This window comes from Elephantulus edwardii, unplaced genomic scaffold (genome assembly GCF_000299155.1).
Source record: "Elephantulus edwardii isolate Elephantulus edwardi_28Jun2011 unplaced genomic scaffold, EleEdw1.0 scaffold00098, whole genome shotgun sequence".
Classification (NCBI taxonomy): domain Eukaryota; kingdom Metazoa; phylum Chordata; class Mammalia; order Macroscelidea; family Macroscelididae; genus Elephantulus; species Elephantulus edwardii.
In genome coordinates, this window is record NW_006399848.1 from 1,614,748 (window position 1) to 1,636,455 (window position 21,708).

The following is a 21,708-nucleotide window of genomic DNA, read 5'->3' on the forward strand; positions in this document are numbered from 1 at the left end:
TGGGATGGGAGTGTCAGAGACAGTGCGATTGGCACAGGACAGAGCGGAGTTTAGGGCTGTTGTACATAGGGTCACTATGAGTCGCAGGCGACTCGACGGCACATAACAACAAAGGCTATATCCTTTACATACTCCTTTCTTGATTTTGAACTATCTAGTGTTCATTTTTTTCTATTCAGACAACAGCTTCCTGGTCTAAATATGAACACAATCAAATGTTCTGGGATTCCTATTTTTCTCAATGTTAACCAAAAAATGTTGTGATCCACACAGTCAAATGCCTTTGCATAGTAGATAAAATACAAATAGATCTCCTCCTAGTATTTTCGGCTTTCAGCTGAGACGTGACATTGGCAATAACATCCCTAGTGCTATAGCTTCTTCTAAACCTGGGCTGTATTTTGGCAGCTCTCTATCAATTATTGTTCTAGTTGTGTTGTGTGTTTTTTAATAATCTGTAGCAAGATATTCCTTGCATGTGATATTATTCCATAATTTCCACAATCTGTTGGATAACCTTTTTTTTTATTGGGAATAAACAGGGATTTCATCCAGTCAGTTGGCTAGGTAGCTGTCCTCCAGTTTTCCTGCTAGGACATGGTGAGTTGAGCACATACATTTATTGTCATAGTTTTAGTGAAACCTGTGACATAGTTGATCTTATTTTACTCTACTAACTTTTTAAACTATTTTTATACATTAAACATTATTTAATAAAATAAATATATACAAGCATATAGGATCAGTTATTCATATGAGATGTACTCTGGTTTTTACCCTTTTTCACTTATTGTCACATATAATAAATTGTTTACTTCTTGTAATACTTATTTACACAAATTAACATGCCAGATAGTATATTTATTTCTGGCCAAAATGAAAACTTTTCATTTTATATTTATGTTTACTCAGTAAACATTTATTAAATGTCTACTTTGTGATTGAGATTGAGCAAGGTTGAGGAAGAGAATGAGAACACAGAGAAGAATACAGCATAGTTTGTTTTCACAAAGATTGGTCATGATTGACATTTCCAGTCACATTAATATTTTAAAAGTGCCCTATATGGGATGAAAGCATTGTCCACATCTATAAATTTAGAGTCTCAGATAGATGATCTGCTATACAAATTGTTGTTGTTGTTAGATGATCTGCTATAAAAATTGTTGTTGTTGTTGTTGTTGTTATGTGCTGTGGAGTCGCTTGCGACTCAGAGCAACCCTATGTACAACAGCCCTAAACCCTGCTCTATCCTGTGCCAATCGCACTGCCTCTGATACACCCATGCTGATTACCCCAGTCACTGAATCAATCTTTCTCATCGAGGGCCTTCCTCTCCTGTGCTGTACCTCCACCTTCCCTCTCCAAGAACTGGTCCCTCATTGTAACATGTCCAAAGTATGTCAGACAAAGCCTCAAAATCCTTGGCTCCAAGGAGCCGCCTGGTTTAAACTTTTCCAGGATGAATCTGTTTGTTTTCCTAGCAGTCCATGGCACCCTCAACACTCTTCTCCAGCACCACAGCTCAAAGGTATATCAATTCTTCTTCTGTCCTCCCTAGTCACTGTCCAACTCTCTGACCATATAACAAGTGATTGAAAAGACCATTGCCTGTATCAGACGCACCTTAGTCTCCAGAGAGACACCATTGCTCTTCAGCACTTTGGAGGGGTCCCTAACAGCAGACTTTCCCATGGCAATGCACCTTTTAATTTCCTGGTTACTGGTGCCAAGAGTGTTGACTGTGGAGCCAAGCAAACTAAAGCTGTGATTTTTCTTTGTAAAATCCTTCTTGCAAAACCTCAGGAATAAACAGCAATGCAATAATATACAAAACAAAACCAGCTTCATCACCCTAATTACCAGTAAAAAGTATAGTCAGTTTTTCTAGTTACCTATGAAATTGTTTTCCTGTTTGTGGTTTAAGAGATTATAGGAGGCTCTCTTCTCCTCGTCGATCCAGATTGCCCTCTCTTTTTGTGCGGCCTCAGCTGCATCCCTGAGACATGATGGTGAAGGTCGGAGTAAACGGATTTGACCGCATTGGGCGCCTGGTCAACAGGGCAGCCTTTAACTCTGTCAAAGTGAATGTTGTTGCCATCAATGATCTCTTCATTGACCTCAACTACATGGTCTGTATGTTCCAATATGATTCTACCCATGGCAAGTTTAATGGCACTGTCAGGCTGAGGAGGGGAAGCTGGTCATCAATGGGGAAGTTATCAGTATCTTCCAGGAGCGCGAACCCGCCAACATCAAGTGGGGTGATGCTGGTGCTGAATATGTTGTGGAGTCCACTGGTGTCTTCACAACCTTGAAGAAGGCTGGGGCTCACTTGAAGGGTGGTGCCAAATGGGTAATCATCTCTGCTCTTTTTGCCGATGCCGCCATAATTGTGATGGGTGTGAACCATGATAAGTATGACAACTCTCTCAAGATTGTCAGCAATGGCTCCTGCAGCACCAACTGCTTGGCTCCCCTGGCCAAGGTCATCCATGACAACTTCGGCATTGTAGAGGGACTCATGACCACAGTCCATGCCATCACTGCCACCCAGAAGACTGTGGATGGCCCCTCTGGAAAGCTGTGGCGTGATGGCCATGGAGCTGCCCAGAACATCATCCCTGCATCTACTGGTTCTGCCAAGGCCGTGGGCAAGGTCATCCCTGAACTGAATGGGAAACTTACCAGCATGGCTTTCCGTGTCCCCACCCCCAATGTGTCAGTTGTGGACCTGACCTGCCATCTAGAGAAAGCAGCCAAATATGATGACATCAAGAAAATAGTAAAGCAGTCATCAGAAGGGCCCTTCAAGGGCATCCTGGGATACACTGAAGACCAGGTTGTCTCCTGTGACTTCAATAGTGACACCCACTCTTCCACCTCTGATGCTGGGGCTGGCATTGCTCTGAACGACCACTTTGTCAAACTCATTTCCTGGTATGACAATGAATTTGGCTACAGCAACCGGGTGGTCAACCTGATGGTACACATGGCCTCCAAAGAATAGACCACCAGCTCAGCAATAACACTAGAACAGAGAAAGAGAGAGAGACTCTCAGCTGCTGGCGAGTCCTTGCCCCAACTTGATCCTCCCACACACTGAGAATCTCACATCATTGACACAAGTTTCCATCAAATACCCCTGAGAAAGGGGAGGGGCTTGGAGAGCCCATTTTGTCATGTACCATCAATAAAGTACTCTGTGCTCAGCAAAAAAAAGAGAGAGAGATTATAGCAATCATAATTTGTACTAGAGGGGTCCCTAGTAAAGAAATAGAAATTTTTTTTAGAAATAGAAATTTTTTAAAAGTTAATAAAAATAAAAAATCCCTTTTCAGTATGAAAACTAAGTATTATTTGAATTAAAGAACCCATTTTGTGTAGTTTATGATAAGCATCAGTAATGTGCTCTATTAGCCTTCAAACCATAAATCAGTGATGTTGATTATTCCTGGTTCATGATGGATGTCTGTGGACACGAGAAGAGTACAATAATATCACTATGTGCTGCTTAATAATTGCAACATTGTGAAAATTCTTGGTTATGTATATGTCTTGGATGATAATTGTTATTATATTACATAATAAACATGATACTTTATATTATATACATACTCTGTGTGTATCTATATAAATAGATGCTTATGCATATATACTATATACAGAGAACTACCAGATGTTCAGTCTGGGTTTAGAAGTAGCCATGGCACCAGGGATATCATTGCTGGTGTCAGATGGATCCTGGATGAAAGCAGAAAACAGAAAATACCCCAAGAATGTCTACTTGCGTTTTATTGACTATGCGAAAGCATTGGACTGTGTAGATCATAACCAACTGTGGCTAACATTGAAAATAATTGGAATCCCAGAACACTTGATTATGCTCACATGAAACCTATACCTAGACCACGAAGCTGTTGTCTGAAAGGAGCAAGGAACACTGCATGGTTTAAAATCAGGAAAGGTAAACATCATGGTTGTATCCTTTCTCCATGCCTATTCATATCATTCAAGAGCTCTGTGAAGAATAATACGGCATCAGGATAAGAGGAAATCTCAACAACAATCTACATTCTTCAGTTGACACAAGCTTGTTTGTTCGAAGTGAGGAACACTTGAAATGTTTGCTGCGGAAAATCAAGGACTACAGCTTTCAAAATAGATTGCATCTCAACATCAAAAAGATAGATCCTCATCACTGGATCTATAAGCAGCATCATGGTAGGTGGAGAAAAAGATTAAAATTGTCAACAGTTTCATTTTACTTTAATCCACAAGAGATCAAGAGACATATTGCATTGGAAAATTTATCAGACCCTTTCCAAATTATTGAGGAGTAAAGATGTCAGTTTGAAGACTAAGGTGTGCCTGATTCAGTTCATGGCATTTTCAGTAATTTGTTGTGCATCTGAGAGCTGGACGGTGAATAAGGATGACCAAAACCTAAATGATGCCTTAGCGTTTTGGTTCTGGAAAAGAGCACTGAATATGCCATGGACTGCCAAAAGAATGAACATATATGGATGGAAAAAGTACAGCTAGAGTGCTCCTTGGAGGCAAGGATGACAAAGCTTTTTCTCACATAATGTGACCATGTTGCTAGGAGAGGCTGTTCCTTTGAAAAGGACATCATGCTAGGAAAAGTGAAGAAGTGGGAAACCCTAAGCGAAATGAATTGACATGATGACTACAGCAGTGGGCTCAAGTGTGTCAGAGATGATGAGGATAGCACATGACAGGACAGGGTTGAAATCTGTTGTTTATTGGGTCACTATGAGTTGTACTCAACGGCACCTAACAACAACTATATACATATTACTTATTCCATTAGTCATACAAAAGCAAAAAAAAAATGAGATGATGGTCATGTGCCAGATAGGCTCAAACCATGCTTTCCTGTAGTTTCTTGTATGATAATGGGAAATACACAACAGAAAAAGATGATAATTTAAAATAGATGTTATTTTCTTGCTTTTAAGTAGCAATCTAGCATATCTTTTCTGAGTTTATACTTTTGGCAGTCCAATTCCATATTCTTTTTTGACACCACAATTCAGAGGCATCTATTCTTCTTTGGTCTTGTTTATTTACTGTTCAGCTTTTGTATGCAAATGAGGTATTGAAAATACCCTACTTTGGGGCAGGTGCACCTTAGTCCTCAAGGTGATTGCATTGCTCTTAAGCACTTTAAATTGGTCCTTGGTAGAAAATTTCCCCAATACAATAATACATCATTTGATTTCCTAAGTGCTGCTTCAGTGAACTTTTAATTGTGAATCCAAAGAAAACGAAATCTTTTGCATCTTCAGTCTTTTTTCCCTCTATCATAAGCTTGCTTACTGGGTTACTTATGAGTACTTTCCCCCCCTTTATGTTGAGATATGTTCTGTATTGAAAGTTATATAGTCTTTGATCTTCATCAGTAAGTGATTCAAGTTAGTAAACAAGTTTTTATCATTTGTACATGGCAGATTGTTAATGAGCCTTCCTCAAACTTCCATTCTGTGTTCTTCATAGAATCTAGCTTCTCAAGAGTATTTATTGAGCCTACATATTGAAAAGACACAGAGAAAGGATACCACTTTGATGTATATCGTTCCTGATTTTAAATCGAGCAGGATGTCATTGTTCTGTTTGAATAACTACTTGAACCTATGTTCAGGCTCTGCGTGTTATTGTTTACTGTAGAGCTGGAACTCACCCTAGCTGACCCTCCGGTGGGGCTGCAGAGGCAGTTAATTGCATGGGAGGATATTGCCCATCCTTCTCCCCTGGAGCAACTAATGGCCTCAAACCATGTGCCTTTGGGATTGCAGTGCAGCGTCTTACCACTAGGCCACCAGATGGTTCTTTATGAGCTATTGAATGTTCTTGAATTCCCATTCTTTGTAGTAATATTAATAATTTGTTATGATCTACCAATTAGAATTAATAAAGAATAGACACATCCTTATTACTATACAATTGGCATTTTCCCCAGCCATTTACATCCTGTAGCATTTGATCTTTAAAAAAATTAAAATTAGTGTTTGTATTTTATAATATTTGCTTTTAATTTTTCATAAGAAAACTTTTATGTATATACAAGGGAAAACTGTAAAGTCATAGTAAACCTCAATCAATATACTTGTTGCTCAAATTTAACTTATCAAGAGTTTTTCAAATTTGCTTTATCTTTTTAATTATTTTCTTTTTTTTCTGAACTATTGTAAAGCAAATTATATTCTGCCTTTCTACATACTTTAATACATATCTCTAAAAAATGTGGACGTTTTTCACATAAACCACAGAGTTGTTATTATCACACTTGATAAAATCACAAACATTTCTTTTTGATATCTAATGGTCGTCCATAAACAAAATTTCTAAAAATTTGCCTTAAATAAGCAGCCATATGAGCTGTTTAGCCCTTCAAAGGGATGGCTAGTCTGAATGAAAATGTATTGTAAAGTAAAAATTCACCCTGGATTATAGGAAATGAAGTAGCTAAAATATCTAGGTAGTAACTTTTTAGTAAGAAACTTTGCTGCAATCCCAAAGGCATGCAGTTCAAATCCACCATTTCTTCCGTGGGAGAAGGATAAGCACTCTCGTCTCACACGACTTACTGCTTCTGAAAATCTCCTGGAGGGTCAGCTGTGAGTTGATTTCAATTTGACAGTATACAAGAACATTTTACTATATGTTGAAATAATAATATAAATGGAGTTAAAGAAATACATTGTTAGAATTAGCTTAAGCTATTTCTTTTTAAATGTGGCTACAAGGAAATTTAAAATTACATCTGAGACTGTTATGGTGCATGTTTGGACAGAGTTGGTCTGTGTCTTCTACATTCACTGTGGACTGATTGCATTAGCCATATTGTCAGGAGAGGTTGGTCCTTGGAAAAAGACATATCAGAGATCAAAAGGATGGCACAGGATAGGGCAAGCTTCCGATCTGTTTGTTTTTCATAGGGTCTGTCTGAATCCCAGTCCACTCGATGACATAAAAACGGGAACAGAATTTCAGGCCTTAACCTGGGGATACTGGATCAATATCTGTAGTTCAACAAGATCTGTAAGTGATAAATTGCTGCAATGAAAGTTAAGAATTTTTTTTGTTAGAAATTTCCACATTGGCTTATTACATTTTTAAAACAGTGTCCTGTTGCCTCTTGATCAGTGATGGTGAATCCTGATTGTGCATTAGAATCACCCAGGGAGGTTTTTGCTTTTTGTTTTTCAAAGTAATACTTATTTTTCCAAAATGATATTTTTATAGAGGTTTTTAGGGAATGTACTCAGAAAATTTTAAAAAAGAAAAATAGGGAGGAAAAATCCCACTCATCTATATGAGTCTCACCTTCAGATATTTTAATAGGTTAAAGATGAAAACATTCGCCCAGTGATTTGAATGATGAGTGATGAGTGAATATTCGCTTTCCCAAGAGTTATTCTTTCCACATTTATTGTTTAGAATCATCTGTAGCAAAGAACATCATAACAATTTGGTGGTTATCTTGGTATATGATTCTTAGGGCATTCTACTCATTTTCAGAGTACCATATTGATGCCCTACTTCTCTCTAAAGAGAGCCCTGGTGGCCTAGTGGTAAAAAGCTTCACTCCAGTGTTGTTGTTGTTGTCGTTGTTGTGTGCCATTATGTACAACAGCCCTGTTGACTCTAGATCGGTGATGTTGAGCCCTGGTTGTGCATTGCTCTATCCCTTGCCAATCTTGTTGTCTCTGATACACCTACCCCCATTTCCCCAGTGACTGAATTAATCCATCTCATTGAGGGTCTTCTTCTCCTGTGTTGTCCCTCCACCTCCCAAGCATGAGTCGCTCTCCAAGGATTGGTCCCTCCTTGGAACATGTCCAAAGTATGTGAGATGAAGCTTCAGAATCCTTGCCTCCAAGGAGCAGCCTGCCTGCCTTCACCCTCTCCCAAAGGTTAAAATCCTCCAGCTACTCTGCAGGAGAAGGATGGAAGTCTTCTCCCTTGCAATTTACTGCCTCCAAAAACTTGCTGGAAGGTTAGCAATGGATTGGTTCTGGCTCACTGGTGCACAACAATAACTGCTTTCTAATGAATTCTGTTCTTGTTAGGTGCCGTTTCGTCGAGCATAACTCGTAGTGATCCTATGAACAACAGATCCAAACCCTGCCCTGTCCTCTGCCATCCTCACAATTTCTGACACACTCAAGCCCATTGCTTGCAGTCACTGTGCCAATCCACCTGGTTAAAGATCTTCCTGTCCTTCACTGTCCCTCTGCATTTCCAAACATAGTGTCCCTCTCCAAGTTATAACCTCCTAGCAGCATGCCCAGAGTATGTGAGACGAATGACTTTTAGTAATTTGAAAGCTTTGTTCTTTCTTTTTTAGCTAAAGTCTTTTTTAAATTTTTATCTTTTATTGCTTTACTTACAAAGTTTGTATACATTGTGTTTTACACTATCTTTCATTCACATTGTTTTTTAGAAAATCATTCCCATTCGTTATGTCTCTATCTCTGTGTTGGTCAAGTTCAGTCAAGGCCCTGCTACTAAAAGGAGTAACTAAACTACCTTGTCTCTGTTACTCTGTTGTTGTGTACCATCAAGTTGGAAGCGACCCATAGCTGGCCTTTAGTAGGTTTTCAGAGGTAATAAATCGCAGTTGATTACCCATCTTTTCTCCCGCAGAGCAGGGGATGGATCCGAACTGCGTGCCTTTGTGTTGGCAGCACAATTCCTCACCACTAAACCACCAGAGCTCCCTATTACTCCAGTAAAGATCAAAATGACAGGGCTTGGATTTTCAACTGTACTTAATTCACTTGCCTAAGAGTATAGCAGAGTGGTAATTTACTATCTCCATATTCCTCAAAAAATAAAGAAAATATATTTTAAAAACCCAACCAAAAATCAAAAACATATTCAGCAACAGCAAAGAAAAACAGTAGCGCTGTTATCTCTTATCTCTTATTTCAGAGAAAAGACAATTACCCATAAAAAATTGTCATTGGAATTTTAAACACAAAATTCTAAAAACATTACCTTAACTTTTCATTAGTCAGAAATTCTTTTTGAACAAATGTGTAAAGACTTTTGTGGCACTTCAGCTCCTCTTGCTGCTTTATGAGGTATAATACTTTGTCACACACCCCTCACCAGAATACATAGGAGAGTGTTAAATTACTTATTGGTTAAGATCTACAAATGACATTTCTTCGTAGATGCACATTTGTACATAGTGCTTGTGAGCCACTTATGACATTAAAGTTGAGTTTTCCCATGGCGTTTGCTAGAAAGGGAATATGTGAAGGGGGTGGGGTGAAGCTAGTGAAAACATTCAAAATAATGGTTATTGTTATGTACCTTTGAGTCAGAGCTGACTCATAGCAGACCCTCTGGTGGGTTTTCAGAGGTACTTAATTGCATGAGAGGAGATTACCCATTCTTCTCCTGCAGAGTAGACAGTGGCCTCTAATTGCATGCCTTTGGGATTACAGTGCAGCTCCTTGCCAGTCGGCCACCAGAGCTCCCTAAATTAATGGTCTGTTTTCAGTTGTTGTTATGTGTCGTCAGTTGCCAGCGACTCATAATGAATCTGTACAACAGCCCTAAGCCCTACTCTATCCCTTGCCAATCTTATTTTCTCTGACACTCCTATTCTCCATTACCCCAGTGACTAAATCAATCCATCTCATCGAGTGTCTTCCTCTCCTTCACTGTCCCTCCACCTTCCAAAGCATGATGTCTCTCTCCAAGGACCAGTCCTGCCTTGCAACATGTCTGAAGTATGTCAGACAGAGCTTCAGAATCCTTGTGTCCAAGGAGCAACCTGGTTTCATCCTCTTTAGGATGAACTTGTTTGTTCTCCTAGTAGTCCATGGTATATTCAATACTCTTCTTCAGCACCGCAGCTCAAAGGCATCAACTCTCCTTCGATCATCCCTAGTCATTGTCCAGCTCTCTGAAGCATAGCAAAGACCATGGCCTGTATCAGGCGCACCTTAGTCTCTAGACTGACATCGTTGCTCCTCAGTACCTTGGAGAGGTCTCTGACAGCAGACTTTCCCAATGCAATTTGTCTTTTAATTTCCTGCCTGTTGGTACCAAGAGTGTTGATTGTAGAGCCAAACAAACTGAAGCTCTCAAAAATTTCGATCTTTTCATCATCCATTATGATGCTGCCAACTGGTTCAGTGGTGAGAATCTTTGTTTTCTTGATGTTGAGCTTCAATCCATATGCAGTCCTTGACCCTCTGCAGCTAGTGCTTCAGGTCCTCTTCAGTTTCAGCAAGCAGGGTTGTGTCATCTGCATAGCACAGATTGTTGATGAGTCTACCTCCAATCCTGATGCCACACTTCTCATAGAGCCCAGCTTCCCAGATAATCTGTTCTGCTTATATATTGAAAAGATATAGAGATAGGACACATCCTTGATGCACACTCATCCCAGTTTTGAACCATAGAGTTTTTCCTTGCTCTGTTCTAATGACTGCCTCCTGATCCAAGTATGCGTTTTGCATAATCACAAGTGTCCTGGGATTCTCATTATTCTCAGAGTTAGCCACAGTTTGTTATGATCCGCACAGTCAAATGCCTTTGCATAGTCAATGAAACACAGATAGACAGCCCTCTGGTACTCTCTGCTTTCAGCCAAGCTTCATCTGACATTAGCTATAATATCCCTAGTGCTATGGCCTCTTCTAAATAATGATAGTGATAATTTAATCTTTAGTCAGAGATCCTCATTTCTACCTTCTACAATTTTTTATCAATCTTAAAAGTTTTCCTTACATCACTCTGTAAAGCTTTATAGTTTTGCTTTTTAAAAAAGTAGAAAGGAAAAAAAGATGTTAATCCCTTTGACATAGAGGAGATCCTAAATCAGAACAACCCTGACAGGATTGCCTGATGGGATTGCTAAGGCTGAAATTTTGACCAAGGTGGGCATTGGCTACATCTTTCTCCTGTAACACATCTTTCTATTAGCAGCTGATCTCACATACCACAGGCCCATGAGAGTGAGTATATAGCACTTCCCTGCGTCTGATTTTGATGGCTTAAAATCTGCTTACTAGAAAGCCATTGACTCCTGTTTGAGGAGCTAGGTTGCCAGGATGGCCCTTTATAAGGAAGTAAGAACTTTGCAAAGAAAATTATGCACTCATATGCTTTTTCTTTACCAATCCAAATGTTGATTATTTAGACATGTTAGTAACAATGACCACTTTGTTGGTAAAGTTGAAATTTTGTGAAAAAACTAATTCTTTACAAAACTCTAATTAGTTAAAGTCCTACAAAAATGAAAAAAGTCTGTGAATTTTCAGAATGGCTTCATTTTTGTATATTATTTTGTTCAATGCATTTGTCACTTGTTGAATTATTTTATATTTATTATTAATGTTTATCTAAGAGTTACAGTTATGTCCTGATTTTTTCATTTAAAATAGCTCTCTAAAACAGTTTTGAAAATTTACTTACTATTCTTTTTTTACTGAGTTCATTATTTTTCTAGGATGTTTTTTGAATTTTTGAACCTAGAAAATTATACTGTGAAATTTTTACTTTTTTTTATCAAGTATCAAGTTTTATTAATAATTTCAAAAACAGAAACAATCTTTAATTTTTCATTTCATCTGATAATCTGTACCTTTATACTGTTATCATCATTTTTAAGTTAAGTTGTAAAAAGAGCAGGAGATTTTTTATTTTTGTTTGCTTTTTTTTCCCCCTCGCCAGACAGTGATGTACTTTACTTTAGGAGTATATCTCTGGAAAACAGAAAGGCTACATTTCACAAGTAGTCAGCAAAGAAAAAATTCAAATGACACATTATAGAAGACAAAGCAGAGTACTTAAGAAAAGATTAATTTGGGGGACCTAGATTGATAACATTCGGTTCCTCGGCCATTGCCGAACAGTAAAAACAAAAAGCACTCACCATCTTAATATTCACAGGACTGTGCTAAAGAATAATGATTTAAGATCAAGACAAGAGTTAACTGCCCACCTCACCAACCAGTGGCCTTCCCCAGGAGCTCTGGATGTCAATGCTGTTGCCTTGGATACGTTGCTTTACCGAAAACACAATAAACAGTGGTATGAGTAAGTGTAATACTTTTTTTCTCCAAACTAATTGCAAATTTAATACCAAAATCATAACAGTAGTCCCTTCAATGTATCATTTTCTTTTTCTCAATTCAGTGCTGGTGTGAGGTTGAGGTAGGATTTAGGTGTCTTTTGCCTTGATAAGGTTAGGTTAAGGAAGTGACCTGTTGGTCTTAGTGCTTTAGAGCTGAGCCACTCTGGGAAGGTCCAGCAGCTGAGGATTTTTATACAGCCATCACTGGGTCGCAGCTACTGAGTTCTCGCTATCATTTAGTCAGTTTTCCGTTGACTGAGTCTAGGTTTATTGAGTTACCTGAATTTTAAATTTAACCTTTGATGTTGTATTTGCCTTAGGATTAATTTGCCTCCTAGTAAGAAAACAAAATTGTATCTTATGAAAGGATAGAAAGCTGTTTACTTGTTTTTCTTGAATCTGGAAAGAGTTTCTTGCATTTTTAGTAAATGTAAGTTTTAGAAGCCATACAAGCTTCAGGCATTCCACCTGTGGAACAGGTAGATTCTTTTTTTATTTTCCTGTTCTCATGTTGGGCCTAGTTCATTTAGTCATGCTATGCTACTTCTGAGACAGCTACACAATGTTAGGCCGTGTTGTTTTAGGCAATTATCAGTCACTTTAACATCTTAGCTGTTTTTTAGTATCTTTTTTATTTCTCTTCTATTCATTTTCTTGTTTTTGGACTCTCTCTGCCATTCTGTTTTGTTCTCTTTTTTTCCTCTATTCTCTTTCCTTTTCCTTCTTCTTTTTATCTTTCTTTATTGCTTTAGTAAGTAATAAATAGGGAAAAAAATTAGCAGATAACTGTATACTAAGTCATCAGAACTCTCTTCAACATCTACTAAACTAAGCATATTGTTATAATTCAAGATGATGACTTTGGTTACTTAATAGACTCGTTCCTTTATAAACCTTTATCAAAATTATAAATATATCTTAGATTCTAGAACTTTATCTCCTATGCTATATTTATTTTAGTAGGAAATATTTCTATTTATATTTTATTACTTTATGGAAAAATGTAATGTATACTTGGAACAAGTACCTTGTCTATATAAAGGACATGTTCCTGCTTTTTTAACTGCAGAAATTTTATAATATTAAATCCTTTTAAGTTAAGGAACCGTCCCTTTTTGCTCCAGTTTCCACGTTACCACTTAAAACTCATTGCTGTCAAGTCGAAACTGAGACCTAGCTGACCCTCCAGTGGGGTTAGAGGCTGTAAATCTCATAGGAGGAGATTGTCCATCTTTCTCTCAATGAGCATTTGGTGGATTTGGATCACCTCCCTTTGGACAATACTATCCACCTGACCATAAGAACTTGACTGTTGTTGTTGTTGTGTGCTGTTGAGTCCAAACCAACTCAGAGCTGACCCTCCGGTGGGTTTTCAGAGGCAGCTGATAACACTAGACTCCTCAATCTAGAAAGATTGCCCATCTTTCTTCAGTAGAGCAGCTGGTCGATTTGAACCACTTGCCTTTGAGTTGACAGCCCAACTCCTTACCAGTAAGCCACTAGAGCTCCTCAGAGCTCTGAGTTATTGTTATTGATGTTGAAAGATGCCATCAAGTTGAATATGACTCAGCAATCTTTATGAACAACTGATCTGAACCCTGTCCTGTCCTGTACCATCCTAATCCTCTCTGACATACTCAAGCCCATTGCTGTAGTCACTGTGTCAACCTACCTGATGAGAGTCTTCATCTCCTTCGCCATCCCTCCTCCTTCCCATGCATGATGTCCATCTCTAAGGCCCAAGTTCTGCTGGCAATATACCCAAAGTATGTGAGACAAAGACTCTTAATCTTTGCCTCCAAGGAGTACGCTGGCCTTAGTTTCTCCAAGATAAACCTGTTTGTTATTTTGGCAGTTTATGGGATGTTAAGCACTTTTCGGAGGCATCAGTACTTCTTCTGTCATCCTTAGTAATTGTCCAGCTCTCAGATGCATAGCATGAGACTGAGAAAAACCATGGCCTAAATCAGGTCCCCCAACAGAAATCATTGTTCCCCAGTAATTTGGAGAGGGCCCTGACTGTAGACTTTTCCACTGCAATACGTCTCCTTAACTCCTGACTGCTAGTATGAAGTGTGTTCAGTGTGGATCCAAATAAGCTCTACTAAGTAGATGGTAGTACTATTTTGATGGTTGTAGTTGTGTACGATTAAGTAGGAACTTACCTATGGCTGACCCATAGGCTGATCCGGTGGATTTTCAGAGGCAGTTATTTGCACAGGAGGTGATTGCCTATCCTTCTCCCACAGGGCAGCTGGTGGATTTGAACCACGTGCCTTCAGGATTGAAGTGCAGCTTCTTGCCACTAGGCCAAATAAAAGAAAATATTTTAACTAGAAGTCATATACCCCTGTCTACTTACAGAACTATCTATTAAATTATCAATAACAAGGAAAAAGTAGAAAGTTTATTTCTTTTTATAAGTATTGTAACAGTTTTTGTGGCCTAATTTATAGGTAGTTTTGCTGCTAACCAAAGGCGTGTGCCTCTCTGGTGGTTGGAATCCACCAGCAGCTCTGAGGGAGAATGATGGGCAGTTTCTTTTCTATACTATTTGTAGGGAGCTCTGGTGGCCTAGTGGTAAGAAATTGCACTGCAATCCCACAGGCACAAGGTTCCAATCTACTGGCTGACCAACTGCCACACAGGAGAAGGATGAGCAGTCTCCTGCCGTGTGAGTTACTGCCTCTGAACACTCTCTGGAGGGTAACGTCTGGGTCATTTTCTACTCTACAGTATACAACAACAATGTGCTATTTATGTTGCTGTTGTTGTTGTTGTGTGCTGTCGAGTCACTTGTGGCTCATAGTGACCCTATGTACAACAGCCCTAAACTCTGCTCTGTCCTGTGCCAATCGCACTGTCTCTGATACACCCATCCCGATTACCCCAGTCACTGAATCAGTCCACCTTACAGAGGGCCTTCCCCTCCTGCTCTGTCCCTCCACCCTCCTAAGCATGATGTCCTTCTCCAAGGACCTGTCCCTCCTTACAACATGTCCAAAGTATGTCAGATGAAACCTCCTTGCCTCCAAGGAGCCACCCAGTTCAACCCTCTCCAGGATGAATCTGTTTGTTTTCCTAGCAGTCCATGGTACATTCAGTGCTCTTCTCCAGCACCACAGCTCAAAGGCATCAATTCTCCCTCTATCCTCCTTAGTCATTGTCCAACTCTCTGATGCATAACAAGTGATTGCAAAAACCATGGCCTGTATCAAATGCACCTTAGTCTCCAGAGTGACACCATTGCTCTTCAGTACTTTGGAGAGGTCCCTAACAGACTTTCCCATCGCAATACGTCTTTTAATTTCCTGGCTGCTGGTGCCAAGAGTGTTGACCATGAAGCCAAGCAAACTAAAGCTGTGAACAATCTCAATCTCTTCACCATCCATCCTGATGCTGCCAGTTGGTCCAGTGGTGAGAATCTTTGTCTTCTTGACATTGAGCCTCAGTTCATATTGAAGGCTGCAGTCCTTGACCCTCTGCAGCAAGCACTTCAGGTTCTCCTCAGTTTCAGCAAGCAGGGTTGTGTCATCTACATAACGCTGATTGTTGATAGATCTTTCACCAATCCTGATGCCGCATTTCTCCTCATAGAGCCCAGCCTCCCAGATAATCTGTTCTGCATACAGGTTGAAAACCATTTTTTATGTGCTATTTATATTCCTCCAAAAACTTACTGGTAGGTCAGTTATAATTTAGTTGTAACTCAAAAGCAATGAAGTTTATTGGAAATTTTAGATGATAATGATGATAGCAGCGGGAAAGGTATTTGCAGTGTCAAAGAAGACAGAAATTTCTGGTTTTCATGGATCAGATTTTATACTTTTTAAAATTGAAATATCTTTTATTTTACATCGGTTTGCATATAAGATTAGTATACATTGTGTATCATTCATATTCATAGTGTTTTACACATTCTTTCATTAACATTGTGTTTCAAACAGCAATATGCTGTTGTTGATATGTGCCATTGAATCACCTGTGACTCATAATGACCCTGTCTATGCACTATAGTTCTGAACCCTGCTCTATCCTGTGCCTGTCTCACTGTCTCTGACACACGTACCCTTATTATCCCAGTCACTGAGTCAATCAGTCTCACCCTGAGTCTTCCTCTCTTCCGCGTCCCTCCATCTCACTAAGTATGATGTCCTTCTCCAAGGACTAGTCCCTCCTGGCCATGTGCCCAAAGTATGTCAGATGGAAGGAGATTAATCAGAACTGGTTTTCACAAGCACTGTGGCAATGGGACAATTAAAACAGACTTTCAAGGGGGGAAAAAAGAGAGGAATGAACTGGGGGGGATAGAGAAAATAGTGCAAAAGTGAATTAATGGAAATCCAAAATCTCTGTAAATGTTCATTAAATTTAATAAAATAAAACTTTAAAAAATCATTAAAATATTCTTGCCTCTAAGGAGCTACTCAGCTTTACCCTTTTCAGGACAGACCTTTTTGTTCTTTGGGTACTTCATGGTTCAGTACTCTTCTCTAAAACACAGCTCTAAGTCATCAGTTTATCTTCTGTCATCTTTAGTCATTGTCCAACTCTCTGATATGTAGCAAATAATTGTGAAGACCGTGGCTTGGATCAGGCATACATTAATATTCAGACTGACATCATTACTCTTTAACGCTCTGGAGAGGTCCCTGACAACGGACTTCTCCAATGCAATTTGTGTTTTGATTGTTGGTGCAAAGGGTAATGTTTGTGGAGCCGAGCAAACTGAAATTGTTAACAACCTCAATCTCTTCTTCATCTATTATGGTTTTGCCAATTGACCCAGTGATGAGAATCTTTGGTTTCTTGATTGAGCTTTAGTCCATTTTGAAGACTATAGTCCTTGGCCTTCTGCAGCAAATACTTTGGTTCTCAATTTCAGGAAGAAATTTTGTCATTTACATAATGCAAGTTGTTAAGTTCTTACAATATTTTTTTAAACCCCTTTACTTTTTAATTTTTTTATTGTATTTTTTTGTGTGTGTATGCACTGTTAAATCATATTTGACTGGTACAGGAGGAGATTGCCCCTCCTTCTCCAGCAGAGGTTCTCATGGATTCGAACCATGCACTTTTGGGATTGTAGCACATGTTCTTGCCACTAGGCCACCACAGCTCCCTAAGTTCTTACAATCTTAATGCCACATTTCTCCTCATTAAGTCCAGCCTTCCACATAGACTGGAAAGGTATGGAGAAAGGACACATCCTTGATGCACTCCTTTCCTTATTTTGAAGCAGGCAGTATTCCCTTCCTCTGTTCAGATGACTCCCTCCCGGTCCATGTATAGGTTTTGCATGAGCACAATCAAGTGTTCTGGGATTCCCATTCTTCTCAAGGCTAGCCATAATTGATTGTGATTCACATAGTCGAATGCCTTTGTCAGTGTATAGTCAATGAAGCACAGATACTCTCTGTTTTCAGCCACAATTCAGCTAACATTGACTATGATGTTTCTAGTGCCATGGCTTCTTCTAAACCCAGCCTGCGCTTCTGGTGGTTTTCTGTTAATAGACTGTTCTCATATACATTATGTTTTATAAAATTAATCTCCATTTATATATGCCCACTTTTGTCCATCTTTTCAGATCCCCATTGGGTCTTTCCTTATTCCTTCACCAGGCCCTCTACCCATCAAACCCTGTTACCCTCCCCACCCCTACTTTCTCGTCCTCTGTGAGCTCTATTCCCCACCCCTACTCCTTTTGAACTTTCAACTAGTAAGATGTGTATATAAGATTTTATACTTCTTGACTGAATGGTTCCATTAGCTTAAGAATGAACATCTTTTTTTGTTCTGTCAATATCCCTTATGTGGCCTGTCCTTAAATATTAGTAATGCTATTAAATAACAGTATCACCAAACTGATATCCATGAACAAAATAGTACGTAGCGTTGTTGTACAACACAGAACACTGAACCTGCAGTTTAAATCCAAGACTTGTAATAATCCGTGCTACTTACCAGTTGTGTTATTCTGAGAAACACAGCTGGTGGATTTGAACAGATTGCCTTTGGGATGGGAAACCAAATTGCTGTTCACGAGATCCCCAAAGTTCCCTAATTGTGTATGTGAAAATTTGTGTTTGAATGATACAAAAAATAGCGTTTAAATAGGTAGATGTTGAATACAGTAGATTTTATTACATCCTAGAAGCCTTCTCACCACTGAGCCAATTGGCAGCATGATAATGAATGGTGAAAAGATTGAGATTGTTCACAGTGTTGGTTTGCTGGGATCCACAGTCAATTCTCTTAGCACCAGAAACCAGGAAATTAAAAGATGTATTGCGATGGGAAAGTTTGTGGTTAGAGACCTCTCTAAAGTGCTGAAGTGCAAAGATGTTAGTCTGGAGTCTAAAGTGCACCTGCTACATATCATGGTCTTTGCAATCACTTGCTATGCATCCAAGAGCTGGACAATGACTAGAGATGACAGAAGGAGAATTGATGCCTTTGAGCTGTGGTGTTGGAGAAGAGTAATGAATATAAACAAACAGGTTTGTGCTAGAGAGGGTGAAGCCGGGCTGCTCCTTGGAGACAAGGATTCTGAAGCTTTGTCTGAATTACTTTGGATGTGTTGCAAGGAGGGACCAGTCCTTGGAGAGGGACATCATGCTTGGGAGGGTGGAGGGTCAGCACAGGAGAGGAAGACACTCAATGCGATGGATTGATTCAATGACTGGGGTAATGGGGGTAGGTATGTTGGAGATGGTGAGATTGGCACAGGATAGAGCAGTGTTTAGGGCTGTTGTAGATAGGGTCGCTATGCATTGCAGGCAACTCGTCAGCACATAACAACAACCACAGCAGATGCCATGTTATCTTAATTTTAGATTATATTTAATAATATGTCAAAAATTAAAATAACTTGCATGCCTATTACTATCTTAGATAGATTTTAATTAAATAATTTATTCATGCACTTTAAATCCTGTTCTGAGAAATAAAATAGGTTGCTATGAATTGGTATGTCTAATGGGTTACATTTAAATCTTGCAAGGGATGCAAATAATTAAGATTCCAAATTATGATTTAGTAGTGATCTTTGAAAGATGGAACCCCTGTAGACAAATAATTTTCTGCATTGCAAGATGCATATCAGATGGACCTGCCAGTCACACTGGAACTCAGGTAAGAAGGTGAAAGTGAAGCCCATTGTTTATTATGACTGAAAACAATGGCAATAGATTCTTCCCCTGTATGGTGGATTATTCACTACGTGTGCCAAATTAACAAGTAGAAAGTTTCCCACATCTAACTTTTCTGTACACTTTTGTTAAAATCACAAGTAAAATAATTTTTTATTGAAACAAAAAAATCCCCCAATATCCCTTTAAATTTTAAAATGTAATAGTCACAAAAAACCATCAGTAGGTCCCCCAGAAAGTTCAGTTTGTGTTATCAGACGTTTTCCTCTTTTGTGTACCAGCCGTAGCTCCTGAGACCATGGCAAATCAATACTGCCAAACTCTCAATCCTTACGTAACCATATTAAATACATTCTGTCTTTTTGCTTCTGCAGATTTTGCTCTGTATAAATATTTTTATTGTCTTTTTTAGTTAAAAATACTAATGAACATGTAAAACAATGAAAGAATTTTTCTTTTACTTTTCCAAGAGAGGAGTGTACTGGGAGGGAGGGTTGAGAGGTGCAACAATAAATGAATGGAAATCCAAAGTCTCTGTAAATTTTCATTGAAATTAATAATAAAAAAAATTTTTAAGAATACTAATGCTTGGGAGGGTGGAGGGACAGCGCAGGAGAGGAAGGCCCTCTATGAGGTGGATTGATTCAGTGAGGGATAATTGGGATGGGAGTGTCAGAGACAGTGCGATTGGCACAGGACAGAGTGGAGTTTAGGGCTGTTGTACACAGGGTCACTATGAGTCGCAAGCGACTCGACGGCACACAACAACAACAACAACAATGAACCAATTTACCATGTTGAAAAGTCAATGTCAGAAACTCATCTTAAGCTATCACACAATTAAAAAAGAAACTTCCTGCCCCCTTAGGCACACAGAAATAACTTAAAATTAAATTTACTTGTAACTTTTCTTACTATTTCCTGTGTTTTTTCTTTCCCTGTTGTAAAGAAATTACATTTCTTCTTTCATAAGAAATAAGATTTCTTATGTTGTAAAGAAATAGATATTCCATTACATAATTAAATAAAGTATAATTATATGGTCTCTCAGTAGACAATGCTGTTATTTTTTAATTTCTACTGAGATGCCAGATCTTATTTCTGTGGTGGAGAAGAGATAAGAAAGTAGATAAGGGGGTTCAACTAATATCAGGCTATCATTTCAAATATAATCTCCTTGTACATTCATTTCCTCCTCTATAAAGTGGATACTAATAATGTGATAGAAATAAGGACCCAGAAATTGATGGAGTAACAGTGGACATATTTAAGCAAACAGGTGCAGCTCTGGACGTACTCACCAGTCTATGCCAGAAACTTAGGAAGACCACAACATGGTCAACTGACTGGAAAAGAGCAACATTTATCCTCATTTCCAAGAGAGGTGATCCAACTGAATATGGAAACTATAGCATATTATCTCTAATATCACAAGCAAGCAAAATCCTGCTTAACATCATCCAAGGGCTAGTTGAGACAGAGCAGATAGTGAGACCTACCAGATACTCAAGCTGGATTTAGAAGGGGATGAGGCAACAGGGATGCCATTGCTGATGTAAGACGGAGCTTGATGAAAAGCAAGGAATATCAGAAGAATGTCGATGTATACTTTATTGATTATACAAAGGCATCTGATTATCTGGATGATAAAAAGCTGGGGAAACATTGAGGAGAATGGGAATTCCAGAACATTTAATTGTGCTTATGTGAAACCTGTATGTAAACCAGGGGCCATTGTCCAAACAGAGCAGGAGAACACTAAGTAGTTTAAAATCAAGAGTGGTGTGCATCAGAGCCTTGTCCTGTCTCTATACCAGTTCTATCTATATGCAGAGCAAACAATCTGAGACAGTGAACTATTATGAAGAAGAGTATGACATGAGAATCAGAGAAGACTTATCAACAACCTGAGGTATGCAGATAATACAAGGTTGCTTGCCAAAAGCAGGAGAACTTTGTATGCTTACTGCAGAAGGTCAAGACTGTGGCCTTCGATATGGATTACATTATCTTAACATCAAGGGAAAAAGTCCTTACTAGTGGGCCAATGAGCAACATCATGATAGATGGATAAAAAATGGAAGTGTTTAATGATTTCATCTTGCTAGGATCCACAATGGATACCTAATCAAGAAATCAAAAGTGTGTAGGGTCAGGGAAATCTGTGACCAGAGACCTTCCCAAGTTGCTGAGTAGCAACAGTATCAGTTTGAGGACTAAGGTGTGCCTGACACAAGCCATGGTTTTTCTGTTGCTTCTTATGATTCAGGAAGTATTAAAAGAAGATGGAAAGAATATACTGAATCACTGTATCGGAAGGAATTGGCAGACACAGAAGATTTTCATGAAACAACACATGAGCAAGAGCCTATGGTGATGAAAGAAGAAGTTCAGGCTACTTTGAAGGAAATGGCAAAAAATAAGTCCCCA

General features: G+C 38.9%; 1 protein-coding gene across 3 annotated transcripts in view; it reads left to right on the forward strand.

Annotated features, from left to right (window-relative positions):
- The window catches only part of RUNDC3B (RUN domain containing 3B), a 163,075-nt gene that overhangs the window by 124,449 nt on the left and 16,918 nt on the right, over positions 1 to 21,708 (forward strand). For 2 of the 3 annotated variants that reach the window (XM_006891445.1, XM_006891446.1), the window contains one exon: positions 11,941 to 12,087. The exons of the other annotated variant lie outside the window; for it this stretch is intronic. In XM_006891445.1, coding sequence (XP_006891507.1) covers positions 11,941 to 12,087 — 147 coding nt within the window. The remainder of the gene's footprint in view (positions 1 to 11,940; positions 12,088 to 21,708) is intronic. 3 annotated transcript variants of the gene reach the window in all.